The sequence below is a fragment of the Sus scrofa genome, chromosome 5 (assembly GCF_054392235.1).
Source record: "Sus scrofa isolate SSC_HxYL_T2T_F1_AM1 chromosome 5, Sscrofa_HxYL_maternal_Yorkshire_Landrace_v2.0, whole genome shotgun sequence".
Taxonomy (NCBI): Eukaryota; Metazoa; Chordata; class Mammalia; order Artiodactyla; family Suidae; genus Sus; species Sus scrofa.
In genome coordinates, this window is record NC_139387.1 from 34,730,964 (window position 1) to 34,756,852 (window position 25,889).

The following is a 25,889-nucleotide window of genomic DNA, read 5'->3' on the forward strand; positions in this document are numbered from 1 at the left end:
CTAGTCAGATTTGTTTCCTCTGAGCCACAAAGGGAACTCCTAGGCTGGAATTCTTTATCTTCAGAATTTCAAAGGCACTCTTCCATTGGTTTCTAGCTTCCAGAGTTGCTATTTGCTGAGACGCCTGATGCCATTCTGATTATTTGATTATTATATTCTGATACGCTGTGTGAAAACTGCCCCACTGCTCTGCCTCCTGTCTCGGAAGCCTGTAGGATTATCTTTTTTTCCCAGTGTTTCCAAATCTCATGATGACTTACCTTGGTGTGGGTCTGTTTTCATCCTTAGTTCTTGGAACCATCCATTCAGAAACATTTTTTTTTTTTTTTTGGCCACACCCATGGCATGGGGAAGTTTCTGGGCCAGCGATCAAACACGTACCACAGCAGTGACCTGAGCCACAGCAGGGACACTACCAGATCCTTAACCCCCTGAGCCACCAGGGAACTCTCCATTTGGAAACTTATGGCCATCAATTTTAGAAAATTTATGAAAATATCTCCTTGATGCTTTTTTTTCTTTGTTCTGTTTGTAATGTCTGCTATTTGGATATTGTTATTTGGGCTCATCTTGTATATTTTCCTATTTATTCTGTTCTATCTCTATTATATCACTATTCTGTTTTTCACTTATGTATTTGTTGTTTTGTCCTAATATCTAGAAATTTTCCTCAACATTATTTTTCAAAAATTTCTGTTGAATTCTTTCATTTCTGCTATCATCTTACTTTTCTTTTTTTCTTGTCTTTTTGCCTTTTCTAAGGCTGCTCCTGCGGCATATGAAGGTTCCCAGACTAGGAGTCCAATTGGAGCTGTAGCCACCGGCCTATGCCAGAGTCACAGCAATGCAGGATCCAAGCCACGTCTGCGACCTACACCACAGCTCACGGTAACGGCAATGCTGGATCCTTAACCCATTGAGCAAGGCCAGGGATTGAACCCACAACCTCATGGTTCCTAGTCGGATTCCTTAACCACTGAGCCACGACGGGAACTCCAGTCTTACTTTTCAAGAGCTCTTTACTCTCCTCTAGAGACTATGGCATAATAGTTTTCAGTGCTCACCACCCCTGCCTGTGGATACAAATGATGCTAATGATTGGGGTTTTTTTGGTCTTTTTTTTTTCTTTTCCTACATGTGCTGTTTCTCTATTTTCTTTTCTTTGTTATTGATAGTCTCTAATATCAGATTCTTTCCTCTAAATGCCTATTTTTTTTGTTTGGTTGTTTGTTTCTCCTTAGCTGTTCCCATTAATGATGGCCCAACAAAGTAGCTGTTTGAAAGCTTGGTACACTTGAATGGGGCCTGGTGCTTGTGACAGTCACTGTATAGCTCAGGCCATGCAGTTTCTTTGGGTCAACTGGCCCTCATTCTTCCTCCCACTTGGAGGGGATTAAGCCTGGCTATGTGGCTTCTTTGAGCTTCTGGGAGAAAACCCGCAGCCTCCACAGTCAGTGTTTCAGTGAAATTTCTGCTTTCAGAGCAGGACTGGTGCCCTCAGCTGTGCCCTCCCAGTCCAAAGACACCCCTGCCCTTCATACTTTCCACAGGATAAAACCAGGCTTCTGCCTGGAAGGGGAGGGGAGCTTGGCAGTGCTGGGTGGGGAAAGGCATCTAAAGGGCTAATTCATTCTTAGCAGAACTTCAACCAATCCTCCAGCTTTCTTAGTTTTCCCATCACTCTCCCTTCCAGAAGTTCCTGATTCCACCGTTCCACCTTGCTGGGAGTGGAGGATGCAAGTCAACTTTATTGTCAGCTTTCCCCTCTGCTTCTTTAAATTAATCTTTCTCCATCTTCATTGCCACTTCCAAATGTAGTTACTGTTATCTATTCTACTTTTCTTCTCAGGAGTTTTAGCTATTTGAAAAATCTTATCCTGTCATTTTAAAATGGGGTATGGGGAGTTCCCTCATGGCACAGTGGGTTAAGGATCCCATGTTGTCACCGCAGCATCTTGGGTTGCTGCCGTGGCATGGGTTTGATTCCTGGCTCTGGAACTTCCACATGCCACAGGTGTGACCAAAAAATAATAAAAGGGGGTATGGGGTAGCAGAGCTAAATGTGTGTGTTCAAGGTATCATCTTTTGACTCCTGAAGTTTTAAAATCATTAGTTGTTTGTCACCATCAGAAACTGGTTCTCACAGTGAATGTGGATTCTTTTCTTCTCAAACAGTTGTTGGAAGAGGTAGAACATGATGCTCCCTATCCTTTGTTAATACACCTTTTCTGTATCTGAAGAGAGGTGAAATCTTCTGAATGTTGAAGCAAATTAAATGTGAATCATCCCGAGAACATTCTATAATGTCTAACCCTTCCTGGAACTTACTCTACTACTTAATGTAATTCACTCGAAAGGCCTGATAAACTACATTAGAGAAGCATTCAAATGCACACACACACACACACACACACACACTCTCTCTCTCTCTCTCTCTCTCGCACACACACAATCATTCAATTTTACTTTAATTGTAAATATATGTATATATTCTCTGGCAAGTAAAACTAGTTATTTGATTTGAAATGGAGCAGTGAGTAGAGTTTTTATAGCAAAGTTGGCAAAAAACCATGAACCATTCTCTTCTAAATACGTTTAAGACTTAAGGCGAACATGACAGATTGGTTGTGCTTGTTATAAAGGCTGCTTTACGATTCTATTTTAAAAGGTAAGCCTTTTTCCCCCACAAACAATTTAGTCACAGTGAAAAAGGAAAGGCAATGAATTAATTGCACTCACAAAATGCTGTCCTTTGCTTTTCTGATGTAGGATCTGGGAAGATGCATCAATTAGAGGGTGACAGGGATGAGTGGTGGTGTGACAGGGCAGCCAATGTTACATCATACAGAATGGGTCTGAATCCCTGCTTAGCCTTTTATTAGTTCTGTCTTTGAGCAGGTTCTCAGCTGAGCCTGACTTTCCTTTCTGTAAAATGGGCACAGATGTTATAGGGCTGCTTTGAGGCTGAAATGTGGAAAACATCTAAACTGCTTAATGTCATGCGTGGTACAAAGTAGATAAAGTTCCTTGTAATAAAACTTCAAAAGAAAACATCAATATCAAAAGGTCTTTACTGACATTAGAGACAACCTGGCAGAGACAACCACGGTTCCCTGACCTGAAAGGCAGGTGAGCTGCATTGGCAGGTATGGACTCTGGTCTCTAATTGGCTGAGGTGTCAGAGCTTTTCTGGTCTCTGATTGGCTGTGGTGTCAGAACTTCAGGAGGCTGCTTCTTGTCCCAAACTACATCCTTCTGCTAGGTCATTCCACTTTATTGGCTGTAATAAATTACTCCATATTACAGCAATAACATCGATAAAAGTAATGCCTGATGCTAATGTGCTATGAACATCTCATCAGGAACCAAAGAAAATTAGTCTAAAACTGCTCACCACATCCAAAATCAGAAGGACTCATTTCTCAGTCAATTAGGTATGAAGAGTGAGCCTTAAGCCAAGTGTGAAGGCTCTGACGGTTCGTTTCCTGAGATGGAGGCCCGTCTCTCACCACTCAGTTTTTACAAGGTGAAGATACAAAAAGAGGACTTTGTATTAATATAGTGAGAAACACCCATCAACCCCTGTAGTGCCTCGGTTTCCCTAAAAGTACCTGTGTGTGTGTGTGTGTGTGTGTGTGTGTGTGTGTGCGCGAAGAGTCCTTTGACTAAAGTCCTTATGATGAAGTAGTGTAGTTATCGTTGGCACTAACTTTTGCAGGGTAGAATTTTGTTTAAAATATTTCATGAAGCTCTATATGGAAAATAAATAATGATCATTATAATAATTAATATCCATTAGGGTTCACGATGTGTTCTGGACACCTCATTTACTCCTCTCAACAAGGTGATGCAGAAAGTAATAATGGGTCATTTTATAGGTGAGGAAACTGAGTTCACAGAGGTCCAGAGAGTCGGGGAGCGGGCCAGTCTGGGTTCTGAGTCCTTAGCCTCCATCATTTTCCAACTTCATGCTTCTTCAGTTCATGCAATAGCCTTGGCACCAACATCTAATATTCCTCATCGCCCTCAGAGCCTCATTTCTCGGGGTTCACAGTGGTCACAAGAACATGGTTCACCCACAGATTCCTGACTCGTTCTCTCAACAAAGACAGGGATTAACGAGCGCCCTGTATGTGCCAGGAACTGTGCTGGGCCTTAGGGATTTACTATTTGACAACCCTGAAAATGGACCCTGCTGTGTTTCCTTTAGCAAATTCTGCTTTCTCAACTGGCAAAATGTGAGTATTTTCCATGAGGAGACACAAACTCAGGATGGTGATGATGAGTTGTGTGGATGGAGCTGTAGAAGGGCTGACAGGCATGTTTGACAAGCTCATATATCATTTCTCCACCCAGGAATAGCATGAAACTTTGGGCTTCTCTGAAGAGCTTTAGCTTATAGCTCGCTAAAATCAGGCTGCCCTTGTTTTGGGCATAGTTTCTATTATTGGTATTAAAATGAGTTTTAGAAGTAATATTTAGTATAGATGTGACACCATCAAAAAGCATAATTTTAAATTATTCTCTATGTGAATAAAATATTTTGTAGTTATGTGTACATGGCTACAACTGAAATGAACTGAACATATAAACATAGACTTTAAAAATGGAATCTATCACAGGGTTAGTATTTAAAGGGATATTCTCTTTTATAATTAAATTATATTTCAGGCATATTAATTTTTTCTGTCTTTTTGCCTTTTCTAGGGCCGCTCCCACGGCACATGGAGGTTCTCAGGCTAGAGGTCTAATTGGAGCTGTAGCCACCGGCCTATGCCAGAACCACAGCAACATGGGATCTGAGCCATGTCTGCAACCTACCCTGTAGCTCACGGCAACACCAGGTTCTTAACTCACTAAGCAAGGCCAGGGATCGAACCCGCAACCTCATGGTTCCTAGTCAGATTCGTTAACCACTGCGCCACTATGGGAATGCCCTAGGTATATTAATTTTTAAGAATGAACCTGTTGTGCATTGCCATATAATCCATTGATCCCACTCCTGGGCATATATCCAGACAAAACTGTAATTCAAAAAGATACATGCTCCCCTATGTTCATAGCAGCACTAATCACAATAGACAGGACATGGAAACAACCTAAATGTCCATTGACTGGGGGAGGGGTAAAGCAATATGGTACATAAATACAATGGAATATTACTCAGTCACAAAAAAGAATGAAATAGTGCCATTTGCAGCAACACGGATGGACCTAGAGATGATCATACTAAGTTAAGAAAGCCAAAAGGAGAAAGACAAATACTGTATGATATTGCTTATCTGTGGAATCTAAACTATGACACAAATGAACTTATCTACAAAACAGAAACAGACTCACAGATATAAAGAATAGACCTGTGGTTGCCAAGGGGGAGGGGGTGGGCAGGGGAGAGATGGACTGGGAGTTTGGGACTAGCAGATGCAAACTACTATATATAGACTAGATAAACAATAAGCTCCTGTATAGCATAGGGAACTATATTCATACCCTGTAATAAACCATAATGGAAAAGAAAAATAAATAAATAAAATTGCTTAAAAAAAAAAAAAGAATACATCTATTGCATTTAAAAAGAACATTTTCTTGGAGTTCCCGTCACGGCTCAGTGGAAATGAATCTGACTAGGAACCATGAGGTTGCAGGTTTGATCCTTGGCCTCCCTCAGTGGGTTAAGGATCTGGCATTGCCATGAGCTGTGGTGTAGGTCACAGATGCAGCTTGAATCACTCATTGCTGTGGCTGTGGTGTAGGCCAGCAGCTGTAGCTCTGATTAGACTGATTAGACCCCCTAGCCTGGGAACCTCCATATGTCTCAGGTCAGGCCCTAACAAGCAAAAAAAAAAAAAAAAAAAAAAAAAAAGACCATTTTCTTGGAGTTCCCACTGCAGCTCAGCAGGTTAAAGACCTAACATAGTGTCCATGAGGGTACAGGTTTGATGCCTGGGCTCACTGAGCAGGTTAAGAATCCAGCATTGCCGCAAGCTATGGTGGAGGTGGCAGATGCAGCTCAGATCTGGTGTTGCTATGGCTGTGGTGTAGACTGGCAGCTGCAGCTCCAATTCAACCCCTAGCCTGGGAACTTCCATACGCTGTAGGCGCAGCCGTAAAAAGAAAAAAAAAATTAAAAAGACTATTTTCTTAGTTAAAATTCGAGAGTAAAATAACAGCATGGCAAATGTGGTAACAGAAGACTCCGAGGAAGAGGTGTTTTCGGTACATGCACCAGCAGTAAGCATTTCTAAGGACTCAACACTTAGCACGGGGCCTTGGCACATGGGTACTTGGAGTGTCTTTTACTGCATGAAGGCAGGAGAAGGAAAGAATGGAGCGGAAGCAGGGCCTCTATGCAGCCAGCAGGCTATGCGTTGCCCAAATCTAGGAAGTAACACTTTCAGTGTCAATTCTGATGGACTAAATGAATGGAATGGAGTAAACAGAATACATGAGAACGAGGCTAAAGTTACATGGGGGTTGCCAAAGCCACCTGGAGCCCCAAACATTTTTACAGCAGTAAATTCTGATAAGCTCTCCCTTAATCTCAGCAAGCTCAGCTTTTGACAGAATAACGGCATACCATCTTGGCTTTGTAATAAACAAACTGAGATGGCAGGAGGCCCATTTAAGACCTAAGCAACTTCAGTAGCACCTAGAATAGGTCTGGAGTCTCCAAAATCCCACTTCTATTCAGAGGCATGTCAGATACGTTGGTCTTACTTTTCTCCCAGCCCCAGGGAAGCTCTCAGACACATGGCTACTTGTTCTTGACATTTATTTCACATTGTGGTACCACCATTCTTGGTGTCGTCTTCAGATATGTGTGCTTTGTTGGTTATTCATAACACTTCCTTTTCGGTATTTAAATTGATATTGTCAACATTGAACTGGACAGTCCCCATTCATACGGCCCAACTGAGAACTCGATTGACGCCTCAGCCACTGGCAAAAATGCTCTCCGACAGAGTGTAGTGAAGCACCTCAACACAGGCTTCTCGCACACTTTTTCTGCAAGGGACTCCCCCACCTCCTGCCCCTGCCACCTTGGTCACAGGTGTTGCTTTTTTTTTTTTTTTTGGTCTTTTTGCCATTTCTAGGGCTACTTCTGAGGCATATGGAGATTCCCAGGCTAGGGGTCAAATCACAGCTGTAGCCACCAGCCTACGCCAGACCACAGCAACGCTGGATCTGAGCCGCATCTGCAACCTACACCACAGCTCACAGCAATGCCGGATCCTTAACCCACTGAGCGAGGCCAGGGATCGAACCCGCAACCTCATGGTTCCTAGTCAGATTCGTTAACCACTGCACCACGAAGGGAACTCCAGGTGTTGCTTTGAGATCTCCTTTGGTCTTCAAGTATTAATTATTTGCTTCATTTTCTTGGGGGCATTTATGGATGAGCTTAGTTTGTGGATATTAAAAGCCCAGAAACCTCCATTTCCATTCTATAAAATTCCACTGGGGCTGAAAATTTTCAAAGTTGTTTTACCAAAGCAGTTATAAATCTAGAGCCCGAGGAAAGGAGGGAATTAAACACACTTGCGGGTCCTGCTTTTCCTTTTGGTTTGGTTACCCTGGCATCTTGTACCATGGAGGAATTCAGGAAGTTCCTACAGCAAGAGACCTTATTTTATTTTTGCCAAACAGACTATAGATGCATAGTGGACAGATGGGGAGATAGTTTTAATAGACATGGAAGCGTAACCCATCATCTCCTAAAATGTAGAGAACCTATATGCCTTCATAGGCTCACCTAACTATTCATGCAGAGTGCATCAAACACAAATTTATCAAGTACTTACTCATTACTTGCCAGGGACTATTCTAAGTATATGCGTACGTTATTTTATGGAATACTTTGAATAACCTACCAAATGAGGGTAGTTTTCAGAATTCTTTATACCCATTTTACAGGTCATGGAACCATAAATCAAAAAGAATGTTCTTTGAGAGTTCCCATTGTCAATGGTAATGAACCCAACTAGGAGCCATGAGGATGCTGGTTAGATCCCTGGCCTCGCTCAGTGGGTTAAGGATCCGGTGTTGCTGTGGGCTGTGGTGTAGGTTGCAGACACGGCTTGGATCCTGCATTGCTGTGGCTGTGGCTGTGGCTGGCATTTGCAGCTCTGATTTGACCCCTAGCCTGGGAGCCTCCATATGCTGTGGGTGCAGCCCTAAAACAACAACAACAACAACAAAAACCAAAATCCAAAAAAGAATGTCCCTATATAAAGTTCACGGAGTAAAACCCAAACTCACCTGTCCTTCCCTCCAAGACAACAGAGCACAGAGAAACCTAGGCGTGAAAAGAGTTACAGTAACTTGCCCCATTCACAAAGCTCTTCGGTGCTGGAGGGTGACTGGCTCCACATCTCCGTATCATTAGGGAGAAACTTGGTAATGACACGGAAAACACTTGCCACACCTGTAAACCATCTGACAAGACGATTTTCCACGTTTTCTTAAAATGCTACACTTGAAAAGAAATCACTTCTACTTACAACTGATGGTAATTCCAAGTTCCACATTGTGCTTCTTGGGGAGCTTTACATGAAATGTTCCACTGCTCGGGATGACAGACTCTGTAATTTCAATACAAAGAAGTGTGTGTTTATCCAAGACTAGGAAGAATGGAGCATCAGTCAATGCAAGCACACCACAAATACCTGTGTCATAATCATGTGTAGTTATGAAGTTCCTGTCGTGGCGCAGCAGAAAAAAATCCAACTAGGAACCATGAGGTTGTGGGTTCGATCCCTGGCCTCGCTCAGTGGGTTAAGGATCCAGCGTTACCATGAGCTGTGGTGTAGGTTGCAGATGCAGCTTGGGTACAGCACTGCTGTGGCTGTGGCTGTGGCCGGCAGCTGTTGCTCTGATTGGACCCCTAGCCTGGGAACCTCCATATGCCTTGGGTGCAGCCCTAAAAAGCAAAACAACAACAACAACAACAAAACAAACCAAACAACCAACCAAACAAAAAAATCATGTGTCATTAAAGCTGTAGGAGTTGGCAACGTCCTGATCAAATAAGCTCCGAGGAAGAAGAGACGTCTCACCCATACAAGTGTGTGATTCACAGCAATAGTCAAGTTCAGTATTTCCTAAGTGTGATTCAGACGTCTCCATCAAATTCACCTAGGGTCCAAGTTAAACATACAGATTCCTGAATCATCCCAGATCTGTGGAATCAGAATCTCTTAAGATGAAGCCTAGAAATCTGTATTTAATTAAATTAATTAATTGTCTTTTTGCCTTTTCTAGGGCCACTATCGTGGCATATAGAGGTTCCCAGGCTAGGGGTCCAATCGGAGCTGTAGCTGCCGGCCTACACCACAGCCACAGCAACACCAGATCCGAGCCACGTCTGTGACCTACACCACAGCTCACGGCAACGCCAGATCCTTAATCCACTGAGCAAGGCCAGGGATCGAACCTGCAATCTTATGGTTCCTAGTCGGATTCGTTAACCACTGAGCCACGACAGGAACTCCTAGAAATCTGTATTTTAAATATATTCTCCAGTTGATTCTTAGGTATACTCAAGTTGAAGGACCAAAAGTAGTTAATATTCTTTTTTCCCCAACCACAATTTTTCAGTTGATTATTCAGGAGTTTTGTTTGTTTTTTGTTTTGTTTTCATTCATTGTTGGTTTTTTTAAATGATTTTTATTTTTTCCATTATAGCTGGTTTACAGTGTTCTGTCAGTTTTCTACTGCACAGCAAAGTGACCCAGTCTCTCTCTCTCTCACACACACACACACATTCTTTTTCTCACATTATCCTCCATCACAAGTGACTAGATATAGTTCCCATGGCTACACAGCAGCATCTCATTGCTTATCCATTCCAAAGGCAGTCGTCTGCATCTATTAACCACAGATTAAGGCAGCTGGAGGAAATGGATTTCAGGGAAGATTTCAGTAAGATGTGATGGTTGTTGATTTGGTGGAGGAAAGAGGTATCTTCATTGGAAAGGTAAAGAGAGAAAAGTACATTTAACGACGTAGAAGCAGGAGTGATATTAAAAACATCTCCCGACCAGAATGGTCTTGACCACAACCAACCAGACTGAATGCTGACCATAGGGTTGGGTCGGGGGGACCCAGGAGGTCCCGACTGCACCAAGGATGATCCTCTGGTTTCTGGATCATGGGGAGGTTTCAGGGAGGAGCAGGAGGGCAGGGACCACTGGAACAGAGCGAAGCTGGGCTCGGATGGTGGCTGACCAGTACAGAACGAAGCTAAGGGTGCAACGGAGAGGGAATTGGTGTGTACTTGTTAATTTTCAACCCTGGATAGGGCTGTGGTGATTTTTACCAGGGTTTGACTCGTACTTGAGAAAGGAAGGAATTGCTACATGTTCTTAAGTATATTCTTCCTAAAATTCCTGTAACAGTCTGGGAGACCTTCAATTAGAGATAAGGTTAAAATGAAAATATCCTCTGAAGAGATAACATCTCTTCATGCTAAGTTGCTAAGGATGGTAATCCTTTCTTGGAAGTTTAGAAAGTGGGACAAGGAGCCAAGGAAACATTAGCTTAAGGGGCGGCTTGTGGGATGGCTGAGTGAAACCACTTTTTCTGCTTGATTTTGCTCAAAGCTAGTCCCCAGTCTGCACACAAAAAATTCACCACGGCCGCTGTGATTAGGTCCCCAGGTCCCTCATCCGATCTGTTAGTCACGTATTTAACACATTGTGAGTCTCGGCAAAGCAGAGGTGAAAGCTGAGATGGCCTCATGGAAACAGGGTCCTCCCCACCTGCCCTTCCTGGCCCCTCCTACTTTCCCATGAAGAATTTAGACAGTCAGCCTTTTCCAGATCAGAACCTCATCTTCCAGCCCAGAAGCTTTGCCACAGACAGTTAAAATGGAGACCACAAAGAAGTGCTGATTTTCCTGGGACCTCCAGTTTCTGGAAAGTCATCTATGGCAAAGCCTCCCTAAACTGCCCCTTTGAGTTTCAGCTGGGGCCTCTGGGTAAGGGCACGCCTCCCTGCTCTGGCCTCCTTCTTCCTCTTAGTTCTGTTCTCACTTCCCTGGGGGCTGAAGGAATCTGTTGCCGTTTCCTCTCTTCTTCCGTCTCTTACTTTTCCTGTCCTGTCAGGTGTAGCCTGGGGAGTGTCACAGACTGTGAGCTTGCTCTTGGCTTTGCTATTGTCCTCAGCGTAGACTCAACCAAGATGTGCCAGGAAGGCATAGCACATATGTATTTATTTATTCATGAAGAATTTGCAGCCTTCCTGGAGTTCCCATTGTGGCCCAGCGGAAACGAATCTGACTAGGAACCATGAGGACGCAGGTTCAATCCCTGGCCTCGCTCAGTGGGTTAAGGATCCGGCGTTGCTGTGAGCTGTGGTGTAGGCTGCAGATGTGGCTTGGATCTGGCATTGCCATGGTTGTGGCGTAGGTTGGTGGCTGCAGCTCCAATTTCAATCCCTAACCTGGGAACCCCCATATGCCTCAGGCGCGGACCTAAAAAGACAAAAAAAAAAAAAAAAAAAAAGAATTTTAGCCTTCCCATTTCCCAATCAGAAATTTTTAATTATTTTAAAACATTTTAAAATTATAGTTGATTTACAGCATTCCGTCAATTTCAGTTTATTTTTTATTTAATTTTAAATTTTTTATTACCACTTGGAACTTTAGATAAAATTACTTAAAATTATTTCTGGAGTTTCCGTCGTGGCTCAGTGGTTAATGAATCCGACTAGGACCATGAGGTTGTGGGTTCCATCCCTGGCCTTGCTCTGTGGGTTGAGGATCCGGCGTTGCCATGAGCTGTGGTGTAGGCTGCAGATGTGGCTCGGATCCCGCATTGCTGTGGCTGTGGTGTAGGCCGGTGGCTACAGCTCCAATTAGACCCCTGGCCTGGGAACCTCCATATGCCGTGGGATCGGCCTAAGAAATGGCAAAAAAAAAAAAAAAAAAAAAAAAAAAAAAAGGCAAAAATAAATAAATAAAATTAAAATTATTTCTGGATTCTCTTTGAATATAGTAGATTTCAAAAATACTGGGTAATTTTAATACATTGGGGCAGAAAAAAAGAAACGAGGGTAGTAATAACCATCTCAGTGTGATTTATTTTACTTCCTTAGCTCAGGTGCTGCAAGTATCACAAATATTTACTCGCAAAAGATTTCTCAAATCTGTGCATTCATCTCTCTCCCAAGTCTTTGCCATTCTCCACTCCAACGATGGAAGGCTTCCCACCTCCAAAGAGAAGAGTTTAAAACTGGGACTTAGCATGCAGACTGGGGGCACAGAGGGCATTTGAAAGTGGCTGGTTTGGCCCATACGCACCAATAGCCAGACTGCAGAGGGAAGGAAAAAAGAAACAAATGTCTTTGAGGAAAGAGTGTGAGGCCATGGAGAGAGCCAGTGGTTGGCCTTGACAGCCCCTGGTTCTAGTCCTTTCTGTGGCTGCCTAGGCTCCCCGTCCTCAAAGGCTGTGAAAACACCTGTGCGATTCCAGTAAATGCCTCTTCTCTAATTTCGCTTGAGGCATTTCTGTTGCTTGAAAGGTTTTTTTTTTTTTTTTTGGTCTTTTTTAGGGCCACACCCACAGCATATGGAGGTTCCCAGGCTAGGGGTCCAATCAGAGCTGTAGCAGCTGGCCTACGCCAGAGCCACAGCAACACGGGATCCGAGCCACATCTGCAACCTATACCACAGCTCATGGCAACGCCGGATCCTTAACATGCTGAGCGAGGCCAGGGATTGAACCCATGTCCTCATGGTCTTGAGTCAGGTTCGCTAACCGCTGAGCCACGACGGGAACTCCTGAAAGGTCTCTTGTGAACACGTTGATCCTACAGAGGAGGTGGGATGGGAGCCAAAGAGAGGGCCCCCATACAAGTGTTTGTGAGTGTAGCTGGAATAAATTATTGGATTACTTGGTTAAAGTACACCAAGCGGTCCTTAAGTAAAAGTGTTAAAAGCTTTAGAGGAACACACAGCTTGGCTATTTATAGAACTCACTGCATGTGTGTTTGCTTTAGCATTGTCTGTTTTAAGAAAATATTCTCTGTGAAAGGGGAGGGGAGCATATCATGGGCTTGTGCGTATATATGTGTGTATCCGTGCACGTCTATGACATCTTGCCCAAGACACTACACAAGTGAGGTCTTTGATTCATAAGGGCCTGGAAAACACGGGTCTAGGGTAGTTACTATAGCAGCATTTTGCTGTAAATTTTTAATGCGGGGAACCTTGACCAAGATTAACGTTGTTAATGACACTGGAGGAGATACGATCACTTCCCGGAAAACAGTAATAGATCACTCTTGACTACGTCAGATTTGAAATATTCATCCTGATGAACAAATATCAACAAATGAATCTCTTTGATCAAGCTGTGGCTTCACTTTAATCTTTACATGTCCACATGATTTACTTTAGATTTGGTAGGTTTTTTTTCCCCTATACAATTATTTGGTTGTTAAAGCAAAGGCACATTTAATTTGAGGTTTCTTAAGGAAATACTAATAAAGAGGAAAAAGATCCAATATTTGGAGAAACAATAGATTTAGAATAAGTAAACAGACCGTTTATTTTCTTAGACTCCCATGTGATTATTTTGTGCTTCCCTGATTTTACTTTATCTTTGTTAATACTATAATTAAAAACACATTTGGGTAAACAAAGACTTCTTTCCAACCGGTCTGCTTTTTCTGCCTGAAGCATTCATTGTTGGCACAGTAAGATAACTGCCACATCATAATTCATCAACCTGGACACTTTTGTAAGAGTTGAAAAAAATAAAGGATTAGAAGGGGGAGGATGTGAATGTTTAACTCCCACTCAGAGAAAAACACTGGGGGCTCCAGTAACGATGGCAAACATCATTTGACAGGATTTTCACTAAGGCTTCTTTCCAGGACAAAGCCTTTTTTTTTTTTTCTCCCCAGCAAAATAACTTCAAAGTTAAAGTAGAAACTTCAAGTATTAGGATAACATACATTGGTATTTAAGACAGTATTTAAAAAGGCAAAATGTAATTATGCCTACGTTATGATTATAGCTTTAGAAAATTATATGTATGGGAAAGGACTTTTGTAAAGAAATATAAAAAATAAACTTCTGTTTATTAGAGTGATGGGGTTAGAAGTAACTTCAGCTTTCCAAAAAGTCCGTCAATGGCACTACAATTTGTTCAGATAGTGGTACCCATGTAAAGAGACAGATTTAGGTAAAAGCGTACTCAGGTAAGCTTTTTAACCACTCTCTATGTCTTTTAGAATGTTTATAGAGATAGGTAACCTTTAAGATCTGACAGTCTTGGGATTTAGTACCTGGGTATAATATATTTCTGATAAACAATTGAAAATGGATGGTAGTTCACATCCAGAAAATCAGGAGTGAATCCAGAAGGTCAGGACACTCTTGAAATACGCACATCCAGATATAACCTACCACAGCTCCAAGCTCTCAACTGACTAAAAAAAGATTTTCCTGATTCCAGCAGGTTTTCAATAGATTCCCGTAGACTGGCAATGACTAACTAGAGTGCATTATTGAGGATTCTGATGCTGTGTCTGGGCTCAACAGGGGGATACTGAAAGCAATTAGTGACGGCTGCATGAGCAAGGGAGGAGAAATGACAGGATGGAAGCATATTTTTCCTGGCCCTACTTTACATCTTTTCTATCCATTTGAAATGGGTTGATTTCTGGAACAACTGAAGGCAAGGGAGAGGAGTGGGAGATGGCCTTGGGTCCCTTTTTCCTGTCCTTATTTAAGCAAAGTGAGCTTACTACACACAGTTTCTACCTTTTTGGAGCTTAAACCTAAGACCCAAAAGGTTTCATCAACAAATATTTATATAAATATGGATTAAACATAATGACCAAATATTGATAATATACATAAAATAAAAATGCATGTACAGTTGTTCCCTGGTGGCTCAGCAGGTTAAGGCATCGTCACTGCTGTGGCATAGGTTCCATCCTTGCCCCAGGAACTTCTGCATGCTGTGGGTGCAGCCAAAAGGGAAATAAGCATGTAGAGTGCAAGTAAATACTTAGTAGATACCGCTATGGGGAAGGTCAAATGGTGCTGGCTATTCCACTACTGGGATGCAGCGAGCAGATGCTGCTCAGCATCCTACAGTGCCCAGGAAAGCCACCTCTCCTCAATAAACCATGTCAGCAGGGCCGAGGCTCAGAAATCCTTCTGTTCCATACTGGAAACTCTTAACAGTGCTTCAAGAGGCAACATAATATGATAAGGAGAAGACAGGTGCAAGTCAACAGACCTGGGATCTACCATTCACTCAGCTGTATGACATCGAGCCTCTCCACCTGAACCTCCATTTCTCCCACTGATAAATAAATGAAGGTGTGGGATTATTACAGTCCTTCCATGATGAATGTTCTACAATTCTAGGAAGTACACTCTGAGGCCACGGAACAGTCTTCTTTGAAAACTATACCCTCAGGGCCATCTGACTGATCTGCTTGGCTATAGCTGATGGGCAGGGGAAGATGCCATAGCTAAGCTGGGCCAATCAGATGCTTCCTCGTGGGAATTAGGAATGAAAACTGGCTGGTCCTGGCTGGGCATGTTAGCAAGGAGGGGGCAATCATGTACAATTGGAAGTCACAGAAACCTTGGCAGAGACAAATGGAGCAGATGTGCAGAAACAAGCAGTGCGCCGAGACCAGGAACCTCAGGAAAACAGTGAGTGTGACATCAATTCTTATGCCAACTGAAGTCCTGATCCTGATCCTGATCCCTCGGGAGAGCCAAGGGTCCATCCTTCCTTCCTTCTTTCCTTCCTTCACCAAGTATTGGCTGAGAGGCCCCTGTATTCCAAGCACTATTTGGGGTGCAGGGGTATATTCTTGAACAAAAAGCACCAAGTCCCTGACCACATAGATTTTCTGTGAAGAACAAGACGATAAACAAATAAGTCTACCACATAGTATCACGGCGTGGAAGGGCTAGAGTCATAAATCTGGGCAAAGGGACACAGTGACGGACAGTCATGGAAGGCTTCTTTGACAATTAACACTTGAGCAAAGATCTGAATGAAGTGAGCAAACCACCCAAACGTGTTGGGGGAGGAGCTGCCGAGGCAGAGGGAACAGCAACGGGCAGAGATCCTTCCATGGGGTTGTGCCTGGCTGTCAGGAGCAGCTCTTTCACACTCCCTCCTCATTCCTCATTTCCTTCTGTGAAAACCCACTGTGTGGACCCCCTTCCATCACATGGCATTTCCAACTCCCGCCCCCCACCCCCGGTTCTGGTTGAACGGTATTTGCTTCCCCTCGGCTTCACTTCAGCAACTCACGACCCTGAGCCTCGCTTGCCCTCTGAAATCCTAAACCCTGATGTGCCACTTTGACCTCAGCCTCCTGTCACTTTAGCCCTTGCAGCCCCTTGCGTTCACTGCCCCCATTTTTCTCCCTGAAGACTCCTAGCTCTTCAAGTCCTCCCTTTCCTCTGGCTCTTGCATTTATTGGCTTTCACTCCTCTCTAACCTAGACTCTTTCAAGCACAGGCAGTATGTGACGTGCTTACAGTGTAACCTCTGGAGCTGCACTGCCTGTGTTAAAATCCCAGCCCACCATTAATGTGAGCCTCTGTTTTCTGTGGACATAATAATAGTAATTTTTTTTCATTGCTGTTTTAAGGATGAAATGAGCTAATGCACACATAGTGTTTAGAAAAGTGACATGCCATTAAGTAAGCATTTGATAAATACGACAATTTCATTTTGCTGTGTGTGTGTGTGTGTGTGTGTGTGTGTGTGTTTGGCTGCACCTAAGAGCACGTGGAAGTTTCCGGGGCCAGGGATCAAACCCTCGCTGCACTTGTGACTTGTGCCATAGCTGCAGGAATCACTGGATCCTTCCCCTGCTGCACCATGAGGGAACTTCCAATCATGACAATTTTGATGCTAGTATCGAAAGTATTCATTTGCTCTTCCTGCAACAATTTGAACTTCTGTGACCTAAGTTCTTCTTTGAAGCGTCTCTGGAAATCTTAGTCTCCGACACAATCTGATCATCTACTGTCTCTGCTTTTATTCTTCAGCAGCCAAGGTCTCCTGACCAAAAACCACTTAACCATGTATGTGGACACTGCTTTTTATAAACTTTATAAACTTAGAGCTTCTGGACTCTGTTCAGTCCACCCCCTGGCTTGAAAATGCCTTTACATGAGTTTAGTTGGTTTTCTCACTCATTTCCCCGTTAGTTATTCTGAACAGTCAACATTCTTTTCACCTCTCCAAGACGCTGACCCTTTTTTTTTTTTTTTTTTTTGGTCTTTTTGCCATTTCTTGGGCCACTCCTGCAGCATATGGAGGTTCCCAGGCTAGGGGTCCAATCGGAGCTGTAGCCGCCGGCCTACACCACAGCCACAGCAACGCGGGATCTGAGCCGCATCTGCGACCTACACCACAGCTCACGGCAATGCCGGATCCTCAACCCACTGAGCAAGGGCAGGGATCAAACCTGCAATCTCATGGTTCCTAGTTGGATTCGTTAACCACTGCACCACGACGGGAACTCCCCCTTTCTTGACAGTTCTTACATGATCATCCTAAACACAGCTAAAATGTAATTATAATATCACTTCCTTCTCTTCAAACTCCTAGAGAGAGGTCTTCTACTTTATGTCTTAGTTATCCACCTGCGTTCTAGGGAACTTCCCTTCCCATCCCTTTGGAAACCCATAACTACCAATTATCTCTTTTCTCTCTCATTTATTTCTAGCCCCAAACATGCCCAAATCTCTCCAATCTTAACAAGACAACAAAATAAAATAACACCCTTCTGAACTTGGAATCCCCCTTGATCTGCTGCCCCTATCCTTTCATCTACCGCTGAATGTCTGGACATGGCCAGATGTCCCCTGGAGCAAAACTGATCTCGTTGAGAACCATGGATTAGAAGGTAAGACAGTATAAAACAGAGCACTGTATGTAATGAAATGTGGCCGGAGTTTCCAAAAGAGCAGTCCACAGTGGCCTCTAGCCCTTTTCATCTATTCCTGGCACTTTTCCTGCCAAAGTATCTCCCCCAACCCACTTCCTTGGCTGACCACAAGCACCGCTTGCCTGTACTTCTCCACCCTTTCTCTCTCATCCACCGGCTCCCTGAAGCTGACTTCTGTCCCCCAATTCCTTGAAATGTCTCTCTGCAATGTCTTTCTTGCTAATGGCCAAATGCAGTGGCCATTTCCTTTCCTGCCTTCTCGTACTTGAATTCTCCACAGCACTTTTATATCATTGACCACGATTTCTCCCTCGAATCTCTTGCTTTGGGGCTTCTGTCAAAATGCCATCATGCTGGGGGCTCCTCCCACTTCTCCTCTAGCATCTTCGTTGCCTTCCTTGCTAGCATCTTTTCCCTTTACATCTTAGTATTCCTCAGGCAGAGTCCCGTCCCCCATCCCCTTTTGTCCCTTCTCTCCCCTTAGGGGTGTCCTTCATTCCACTGACTTGAACATTCATCTCCATGCTGCTCACTCCTCTGTCCTGCTCTCTAGCACAGATCCCAATCCTGGCTCCAGGAGGTACTGCCTGCAGTTTCCTGGGCACATCCTTCTGCTTTCTGGTGGCAAGAGACCTTCAGCAAGTCTATTCTTCTCTTTCAGCAGTTCTTTCTCGTGTTGAATTGACCACAAGGTTCTTGATGACGTTGATATTTTCCACTGTTTTTCAATCAATGATCTGAACATAGCACAGGGCCTGCTATTTAGTTACTGGTGCTTGGGAACTGTCTTTTGAGTAAGGAATGGATGTGCTTATCCTTTTTTTTCCTTGTTTCTCTTTGTAGGAAGTCTGGCTTTATTAACTGGATTGGCTGGGGGACAAGAGTGGGTCAGGGCATCCAGAGGGCATCGAGGAAGCAGCTCCAAGGCAGGGGATCCTTGCCTCTGGCTTAGATAGAGCAGATTTTTTTTTTTTTTTACACTAGTATTGGCAGTGTCTTTGCCTACTCATATCTAAAATAGGACTGTTTTGTTATCCCCAAGTTTCTACTCTCCAAATCTTCTTCTCGGTCAGAGATACCACTATCTGCTCAGCTGCTCACCCTCACACCTCAGGAGGTGTCATGTCCAATCCACAGGCAAGTGATGTTAGCTCTGCCTCAAGCCATGTCTACATTTCACTCTCTGCCTCCATCTATAGCACTACCACCTTGTCCAAGTCACCAGCATCCTTTTCCTGTCCAACTGCTATAAATCCCCCCCCCTTTTTTTTGTATTTTGTCTTTTGAGGGCCATACCCATGGCATTTGGAGGTTCCCAGGCTAGGGGTCGAATTGGAGCTGTAGCTGCCGACCTACGCCACAGCCACAGCAACGCCAGATCCGAGCCGCGTCTGTGACCTACACCACAGTTCACGGCAACGCAGGATCTTTAACCCACTGAGCAAGGCCAGGGATCGAACCTGAAACCTCATGGTTCCTAGTCGGATTCGCTTCCACTGCACCACAACGGAAACTCCAAGTTTCCCTTCTTGCTGACTTCGCTACTGTCCCCCTATATTTCATAAGATTCTCTCCAAAAGGTCCATCAGGGTATTTCACTCTCCTCCATCAAATGCTCCATGACTTCATTACACTTAGGACATAACCTAGGAGTTCCCGTCGTGGTGCAGTGGTTAACGAATCTAACTAGGAACCATGAGGTTGTGGGGTCGATCCCTGGCCTTGCTCAGTGGGTTGAGGATCCGGCGTTGCTGTGAGCTATGGTGTAGGTTGCAGACGCGGCTCAGATCCCGAGTTGCTGTGGCTCTGGTGTAGGCTGGTGGCTACAGCTCCGATTCGACCCCTAGCCTAGGAACCTCCATGTGCCGCGGGAGCGGCCCAAGAAATAGCAAAAAGACAAAAAACAAAAACCAAAAACCAAAAACCAAAAAAACCCCCATAACCTATAATTTTATCAAGGCCCTGGTTTTACTTAGCCTCCTCCAACCCCTCCCGCCCCCTCTTCAAAAGCAAATCTCATCTTTATCCCCATCTCCCTTATAAGCTCCAGCAAGAGCCCTTTTTGCTGTCTCAGATCCACCAGGCTTGTTATTCTGGCTCATGTCTTTTATGCTGGCTGTTCCCTCTCCTCCCAAATCGCTCTCCTCCCAGATCCTGACATGGCTGGCTCCCCAGCCTTCAAATCTCTCTTCCTTCGAGAGTTATCCTGTGAAAATTATCCCTTTACAGTCATTCTCTAACCCCCACTCTGCCGCCCCCAGAGCACTATTACCACCTACATTTATATTTATTAATTTAAAAATTAACTTTCTGTACTGCTATAACACAAGCTTCATGAAGATGGGAATTTTTTCCCTTTCCTGTCTGCTGTTGTATCTCCATTGTATGCAACAGTAACTGGCCCACAGTAAATATTCAGCAAATATTTGTCTAAAGGCATATCTTTATTGACTGGTAAAGGTTATTGGGTCTGCGAGATAGTATTTCACCAAGACAGGACGATTTTCTTTTCTCTCTTCTCTTCTTTTCTTTCTTTTGGCTATGGCCTATAGCATGCGGAAGTTCCGGGGCCAGGGATTGAACCTGGCAGTGACAATGCCAGATCCTTAACCCACGGAGCAGTGACAATGCCAGATCCTTAACCCACGGAGCCCACCAGGGAACTCTGAGGAGACAACTTTCTTAAAGGGGAACTAGCACCAAGACCTCTAAAACCTGTACACCTGTTACTAACTGCATACAAGGATGTCCTCTGTGACCAAACTTAAGCCACGTGAATGCCCTTGCTGTTTTTGATGCTGAGGTCAATCTCTCTTATTGTGTATCTTGATCGTTACTGAAATAGTTTTTAATTTTATTTATTTTTTTTAGGGCCTCTCCTGTGGCATAGGAAGTTCCCAGGTGCGGGGTTGAATCAGAGCTACAGCTGCTGGCCTACTCCACAGCCACACCAACACTGGAGCCCAGCATAGGTCCACCTGTGTGACCTATGCGGCAGCTTGTGCTGATGCCAGATCCTTAACCCACTGAGTGAAGCCAGGGATTGAATCTGCATTCTCATGGATACAAGTTGAGTTTTTGACCCACGGAGCCGCAATGGGGAACTCTAAAATAGATGCGAATAGAGTCTTCCTTGTCATTTTTATCCAGTGTCTGGTACAATATCTCTTTGACATTAGAGACCAAATATTTACCTGCGCTTGCATAAATCCATCTAATGAATTTTCATTGTTTCCCCTAGAACTTCCTTTTTTTTTTTTTTTTTTTTTTTTGCTGTGGGAAGAGTCAGAGAAAGGCATTTCTTGTCCCTATGAGTGAAGAATATGGTTTCCCTAGCATATAGGGGAAAAGTCAGGAAGAATAAAGGCTGCATGATTTTTTTTATCACCTTATAGCGGCTATTACTTATTCACTTTGTCACATTTATTTTCAATTGTGGTGACACTTTAATGACTAATACAAAGGCAATGATCAATTCAAAATGACATCCTGAAGCTCCTAAACAAAAACATGTTCAGTATATAAAAAACTGTTGTTCCTCCCCCATCCCCTGCCACAGAGTCCATATAATTCACATGCAGTCCACTCCTGACTATGCAGTGGACTTGAGATTATATGATCATACCTGCAACATCAAACTCAATTTCCAATGTGACCTTGCTTGTGATTGAAGAGTCTCGGAGAAGCTGATTGGCTTCCTCAAAGGTGCTGTCTTCAGTGGGAATTCCATTAATGGCCAGCACTCTGTCTCCAATCTGTAGCACTCCACACCTAAATTTAGAACCACATGTTACAGGTTGTAGGTAGAGTAAAGAATTACCAAGTCGAGGAGTTCCCGTGGTGGCGCAGTGGTTAACGAATCTGACTAGGAACCATGAGATTTCGGGTTCGGTCCCTGCCCTTGCTCAGTGGGTTAAGGATCCGGCGTTGCCGTGAGCTGTGGTGTAGGTTGCAGACATGGCTCGGATCCCGTGTTGCTGTGGCTCTGGCGTAGGCCAGTGCCTACAGCTCCGATTCGACCCCTAGCCTGGGAACCTCCATATGCCGCAGGAGTGGCCCAAGAAATAGCAAAAAGACCAAAAAAAAAAAAAAATATCAAGTCGACATTGCCAAGATCTGTGCAAAACAGCATTGGTCTTATTTATTCAAAGCATCCTATTAGGTCAAGTGTTAACATCCTACATTCATTTTTTTAAAATGATTTTTATTTTTTCCATTATAGCTGGTTTACAGAGTTCTGTCAGTTTTCTACTGTACAGCCAAGAGACCCACATTATCCTCCATCGTGCTCCATCGTAAGTGACTAGATATAGTTCCCAGTGCTACACAGCAGAATCTCATTGCTTATCCATTCCAAAGGCAAAAGTTTGCATCTATTAACCCCAGATTCCCAGTCCATCCCACTCTCTCCCCCTCCCCATGGGCAACCATAGTCTGTTCTCCAAGTCCATGAGTTTCTTAAAAAAATTAAAGTATAGCTGATTTATAATATTTTGTTAGTTTCAGGTGTACAGCAAAGTGATTCAGTTATATGCAAGGTCCTACATTCTTTCACTTCATAGCTACAAATGTGAGCAAGGGAATCCTGTAGTGTTGAAGAGAAGCAATTAATAATTCAACAGCAATGCATTGTTATAATCTGATCTGGACCAGTATATAGTAATGATGACTGTACATTCCTGCATGGCAGAGAAATTACGAAGTTTGGACTTCAGAGATTTTTTTTAAATGGAATTTTTTCTCCCTTTTTAATTAATTTAGCAGGCTTGCCATTCTTCTCAAACCTGATCAAGAACATAAAATTTTATTGTCAGAATGGAGAGTTCATCAGGCTTTGCATGTCCTGCACGGAGCACTGTTCCATAATTTATTAGCTACTCAAAGATAGGGAGCAAGAAATGCAGAGCAGAAAACGATGCTGTAAAAGGAAGTGTCTCACCTCTCTGCTGGGCTGTCAGCTTCAATATAGGAAATTAGAGGTGGAGAAGAGAGGGTCTCCGTGGCAAACACGCTGCCTTGCAGTTGAATCCCAAATCCCGTGACAGGATCTGCTGTCAGCACAACCTCTGTGGTTTCTGTGTGAACAACCTGCCCAGCCAAGCCCACTGTGCTAGAGGCTAAAGACACTAGAGGAACAAACACACACAAAAATGACTTTACACTGGAGCAAGCATCAGGAGCACCAGCAGTTCTGAAACAGATCATGTCTCTGGAAAAAAAAAAAAAAAAAAAAAAAAACCAAACACACAAACCGTTGGTTGGAAATGGTGAGCCGTGAGATTCTTGCCTTTTAGCAAAAAAGTTTAGCTAGAGCTGAACAGGATAAATGAATCTCTCAATAGTTGTCACATTTAAGTCATAGCATCACTGTAGCCCCTCCTCTTACCCACCCCTAATACTCTGGGAGCTATAGGAAGCTGTGGAGCTATAGGAAGAGGAGAGTCTCGGGGTCAGGGAACTTGAGGTCTAGTCCTGGCTTGGCCACTAAGCAACCAGCTGGGTGATCTTGGGGTAAGTCATTAATCCCTTCCCCACCTAGGAAAAAGGGGTGGGGCTAACAGGTCTAATGTCCCCCCTCCCCCGTGCCCCATTTTAGCCATTTGTACCTAAAGTTGAAGCTTTTTACAAACAACATGACCTTCAGTTTTGAAGAAATAATTAATCCAACTCTGGCTCCTGGGGTGCTGGTCATCAGCCTTAATCTAGTGTTGGTTGGCATGATGGCTACATTTTAACGCTACATTTCTCCTACCCCAAGATTTGGTCTCTTCCGCACTTGTTCTTTTCCTTGGGGTCTCCAACTTGCTTTGTCATCTCTTATTTCATTCATTCCTCTGGTATTCATGTAAGCCCCCAGGCACACACCTGTCTTATTCTCATTCCCAGCCTAGGTCATGACAAAACCTCCTCCTGGAATGTCTTTTTCTCACTGCTGCCCACTGGGACCCGAGGCTCCTTTGCTCTCCGTGAGCAAGCTCTCTGTCTTAGGGTCCTATGCTGGACTGGAGAGAGAAGGGTTTAGAGTATGCCTTGCTCCCCGTATGCCGTGCTGTTTACCTCAAACCACTCTTATTTTAAGATCCACATTCCAGGAGTTCCCATCATGGCTCAGTGGAAGCACATCCGACTAGGAACCATGAGGTTGTGGGTTCGATCCCTGGCCTCACTCAGTGGGTTGAGGATCTGGCATTGCCATAAGCTGTGGTGTAGGTCCCAGATGAGGCTCAGATCCTGAGTTGCTGTGGCTCTGGCATAGGCCGGCAGCTGTAGCTCCGGTTCAACCCCTAGCCTGGGAACCTCCATATGCTGCTGGTGCGGCCCTAAAAAGCAAAAAATAAAAAATAAAGAAAAAGAAAAAAAAAAGTTCACATTCTGCATTTATTTCTGCTGCTTTGTCTCATCATCAAACCCATAGTTTTCTACTTTTGCAAAAGTTCCTCCGTTCACTGATTTCAGGACTTGGCTCGGAACCTATCTCCTCTAACCTGTAGCTTTTCCTCATCCTCGGTACCTTTGACGTCATGGTCATAATTTCTTTACATGCTGGTCTGATGTGTTCTTGAGCTCCCTCAAGGCCAGTCACTGGCAATTCCAACCTTCCTTCAGCTCTCTGCCAGCAGACCCCTATGCTGGACCCCATCTTCCTTCAAAATGGATAGAGCTCTAAGATCTCCATACCTGAATCCTTCTCACTGATCACAGATCCATATCTATCATCCCCAGTCCCTACGATCGAATCATCTCCTCTTTATGACTCCCAGTCCTATTTTCTTTCACTTGTCTCCTAGTCCAATGGCTTTCAAATAATACTTTTAGCAACACATCCATCCCACCCCAACCCGCATAGGAAAGCCCTTGTACTCCAGATAAAAAACACAGCTACTGCAGGTATTAAGGTAGGAACAGGAGACCCCAGAAGCCTTGCCTCCCTCACATGAGAATCTGGTGAATGCTGTTTACAAGCCATCATCTTTACTTGTTGCCTTTTCTAGCATCATTTCCCTCCACATGGACCTCTGATGACCATTTCAGTGATGCATCTGCTAGTATTCTTAAGTCTTATGTGACTTTCTCTACTCTGATACACTGTACTCTTGGTAATGGCTAGTCAGCTCCACCAATGTTCCAGAGTTGCTGAAGGGTGATACAGAAAGTCATGACAAATTCACATTTTTCTCTATGGGGCCTTGGAATCTTTTGCAGTGTAATATTTTAGCACCTTCCTTGATTCCTCACAGGATTCGTTGCAAACATTTCTTACAAGACTGAAAGTATCCAGTCATTTGACGAGCTCTTTAAACAGCAGGTTTTTAACCTCAATTTCTTTCTCCTTCCCCCTGTTTCAGGAAGATGTACATTTTTTTTTTTTCATTTCAAGGCTAAATAAAATTCCTTTCAGTACTTTTTTTTTTTTTTTAAGGCCACACCTGAGGCATAAGGAAGTTGCCGGGCTAGTGGTCAAATTGGAGCTGCAGCTGCTAGCCTACCCCTCAGCCACAGCAATGCAGGGATCTGAGCCACATCTGTGACCTATGCCACAGCTTGTGGCAATGCTGGATCCTTAACCCAATGATGGAGACCAGGGAATCTTGGTCAAACCCGAATCTTCATGGACACTGTGTTAGGTTCTTAATCTGCTGAGCCACACAGGAACTCCCCTTTCAGTATTTTATCTTTGTCTTTTGTCTTTTTTTTAGGGCCACGCTGTGTCATGTGGAAGTTTCTAGGCTAGGGGGCCGATCAGAGTTACAGCTGCCGGTCTAAGCCCCACCTGTGACCTGCACCACAGCTCATGGCAATGCTGGATCCTTAACCCACTGAGCGAGGCCAGGGATCAAACCCGCATCCTGATGGATACTAGTTGGGTTCCTTAACCACTGAGCCACGACAGGAACTCCCCCTTTCAGTATTTTTGATACTATCCCTTTCCACTCCCTCTGTGACCT

At 43.9% G+C, this 25,889-nt stretch overlaps 1 protein-coding gene across 50 annotated transcripts in view; it reads right to left on the reverse strand.

Moving 5' to 3' along the window:
- The window catches only part of GRIP1 (glutamate receptor interacting protein 1), a 766,103-nt gene that overhangs the window by 76,385 nt on the left and 663,829 nt on the right, over window positions 1–25,889 (reverse strand). For all 50 annotated transcript variants that reach the window (XM_084956272.1, XM_021092918.2, XM_084956287.1 and 47 more), the window contains 3 exons: window positions 22,883–23,069; window positions 21,569–21,714; window positions 8,502–8,582 (listed from right to left, as the gene is read on the reverse strand). In XM_084956272.1, the coding sequence (XP_084812398.1) occupies window positions 8,502–8,582; window positions 21,569–21,714; window positions 22,883–23,069 (414 nt within the window). The remainder of the gene's footprint in view (window positions 1–8,501; window positions 8,583–21,568; window positions 21,715–22,882; window positions 23,070–25,889) is intronic.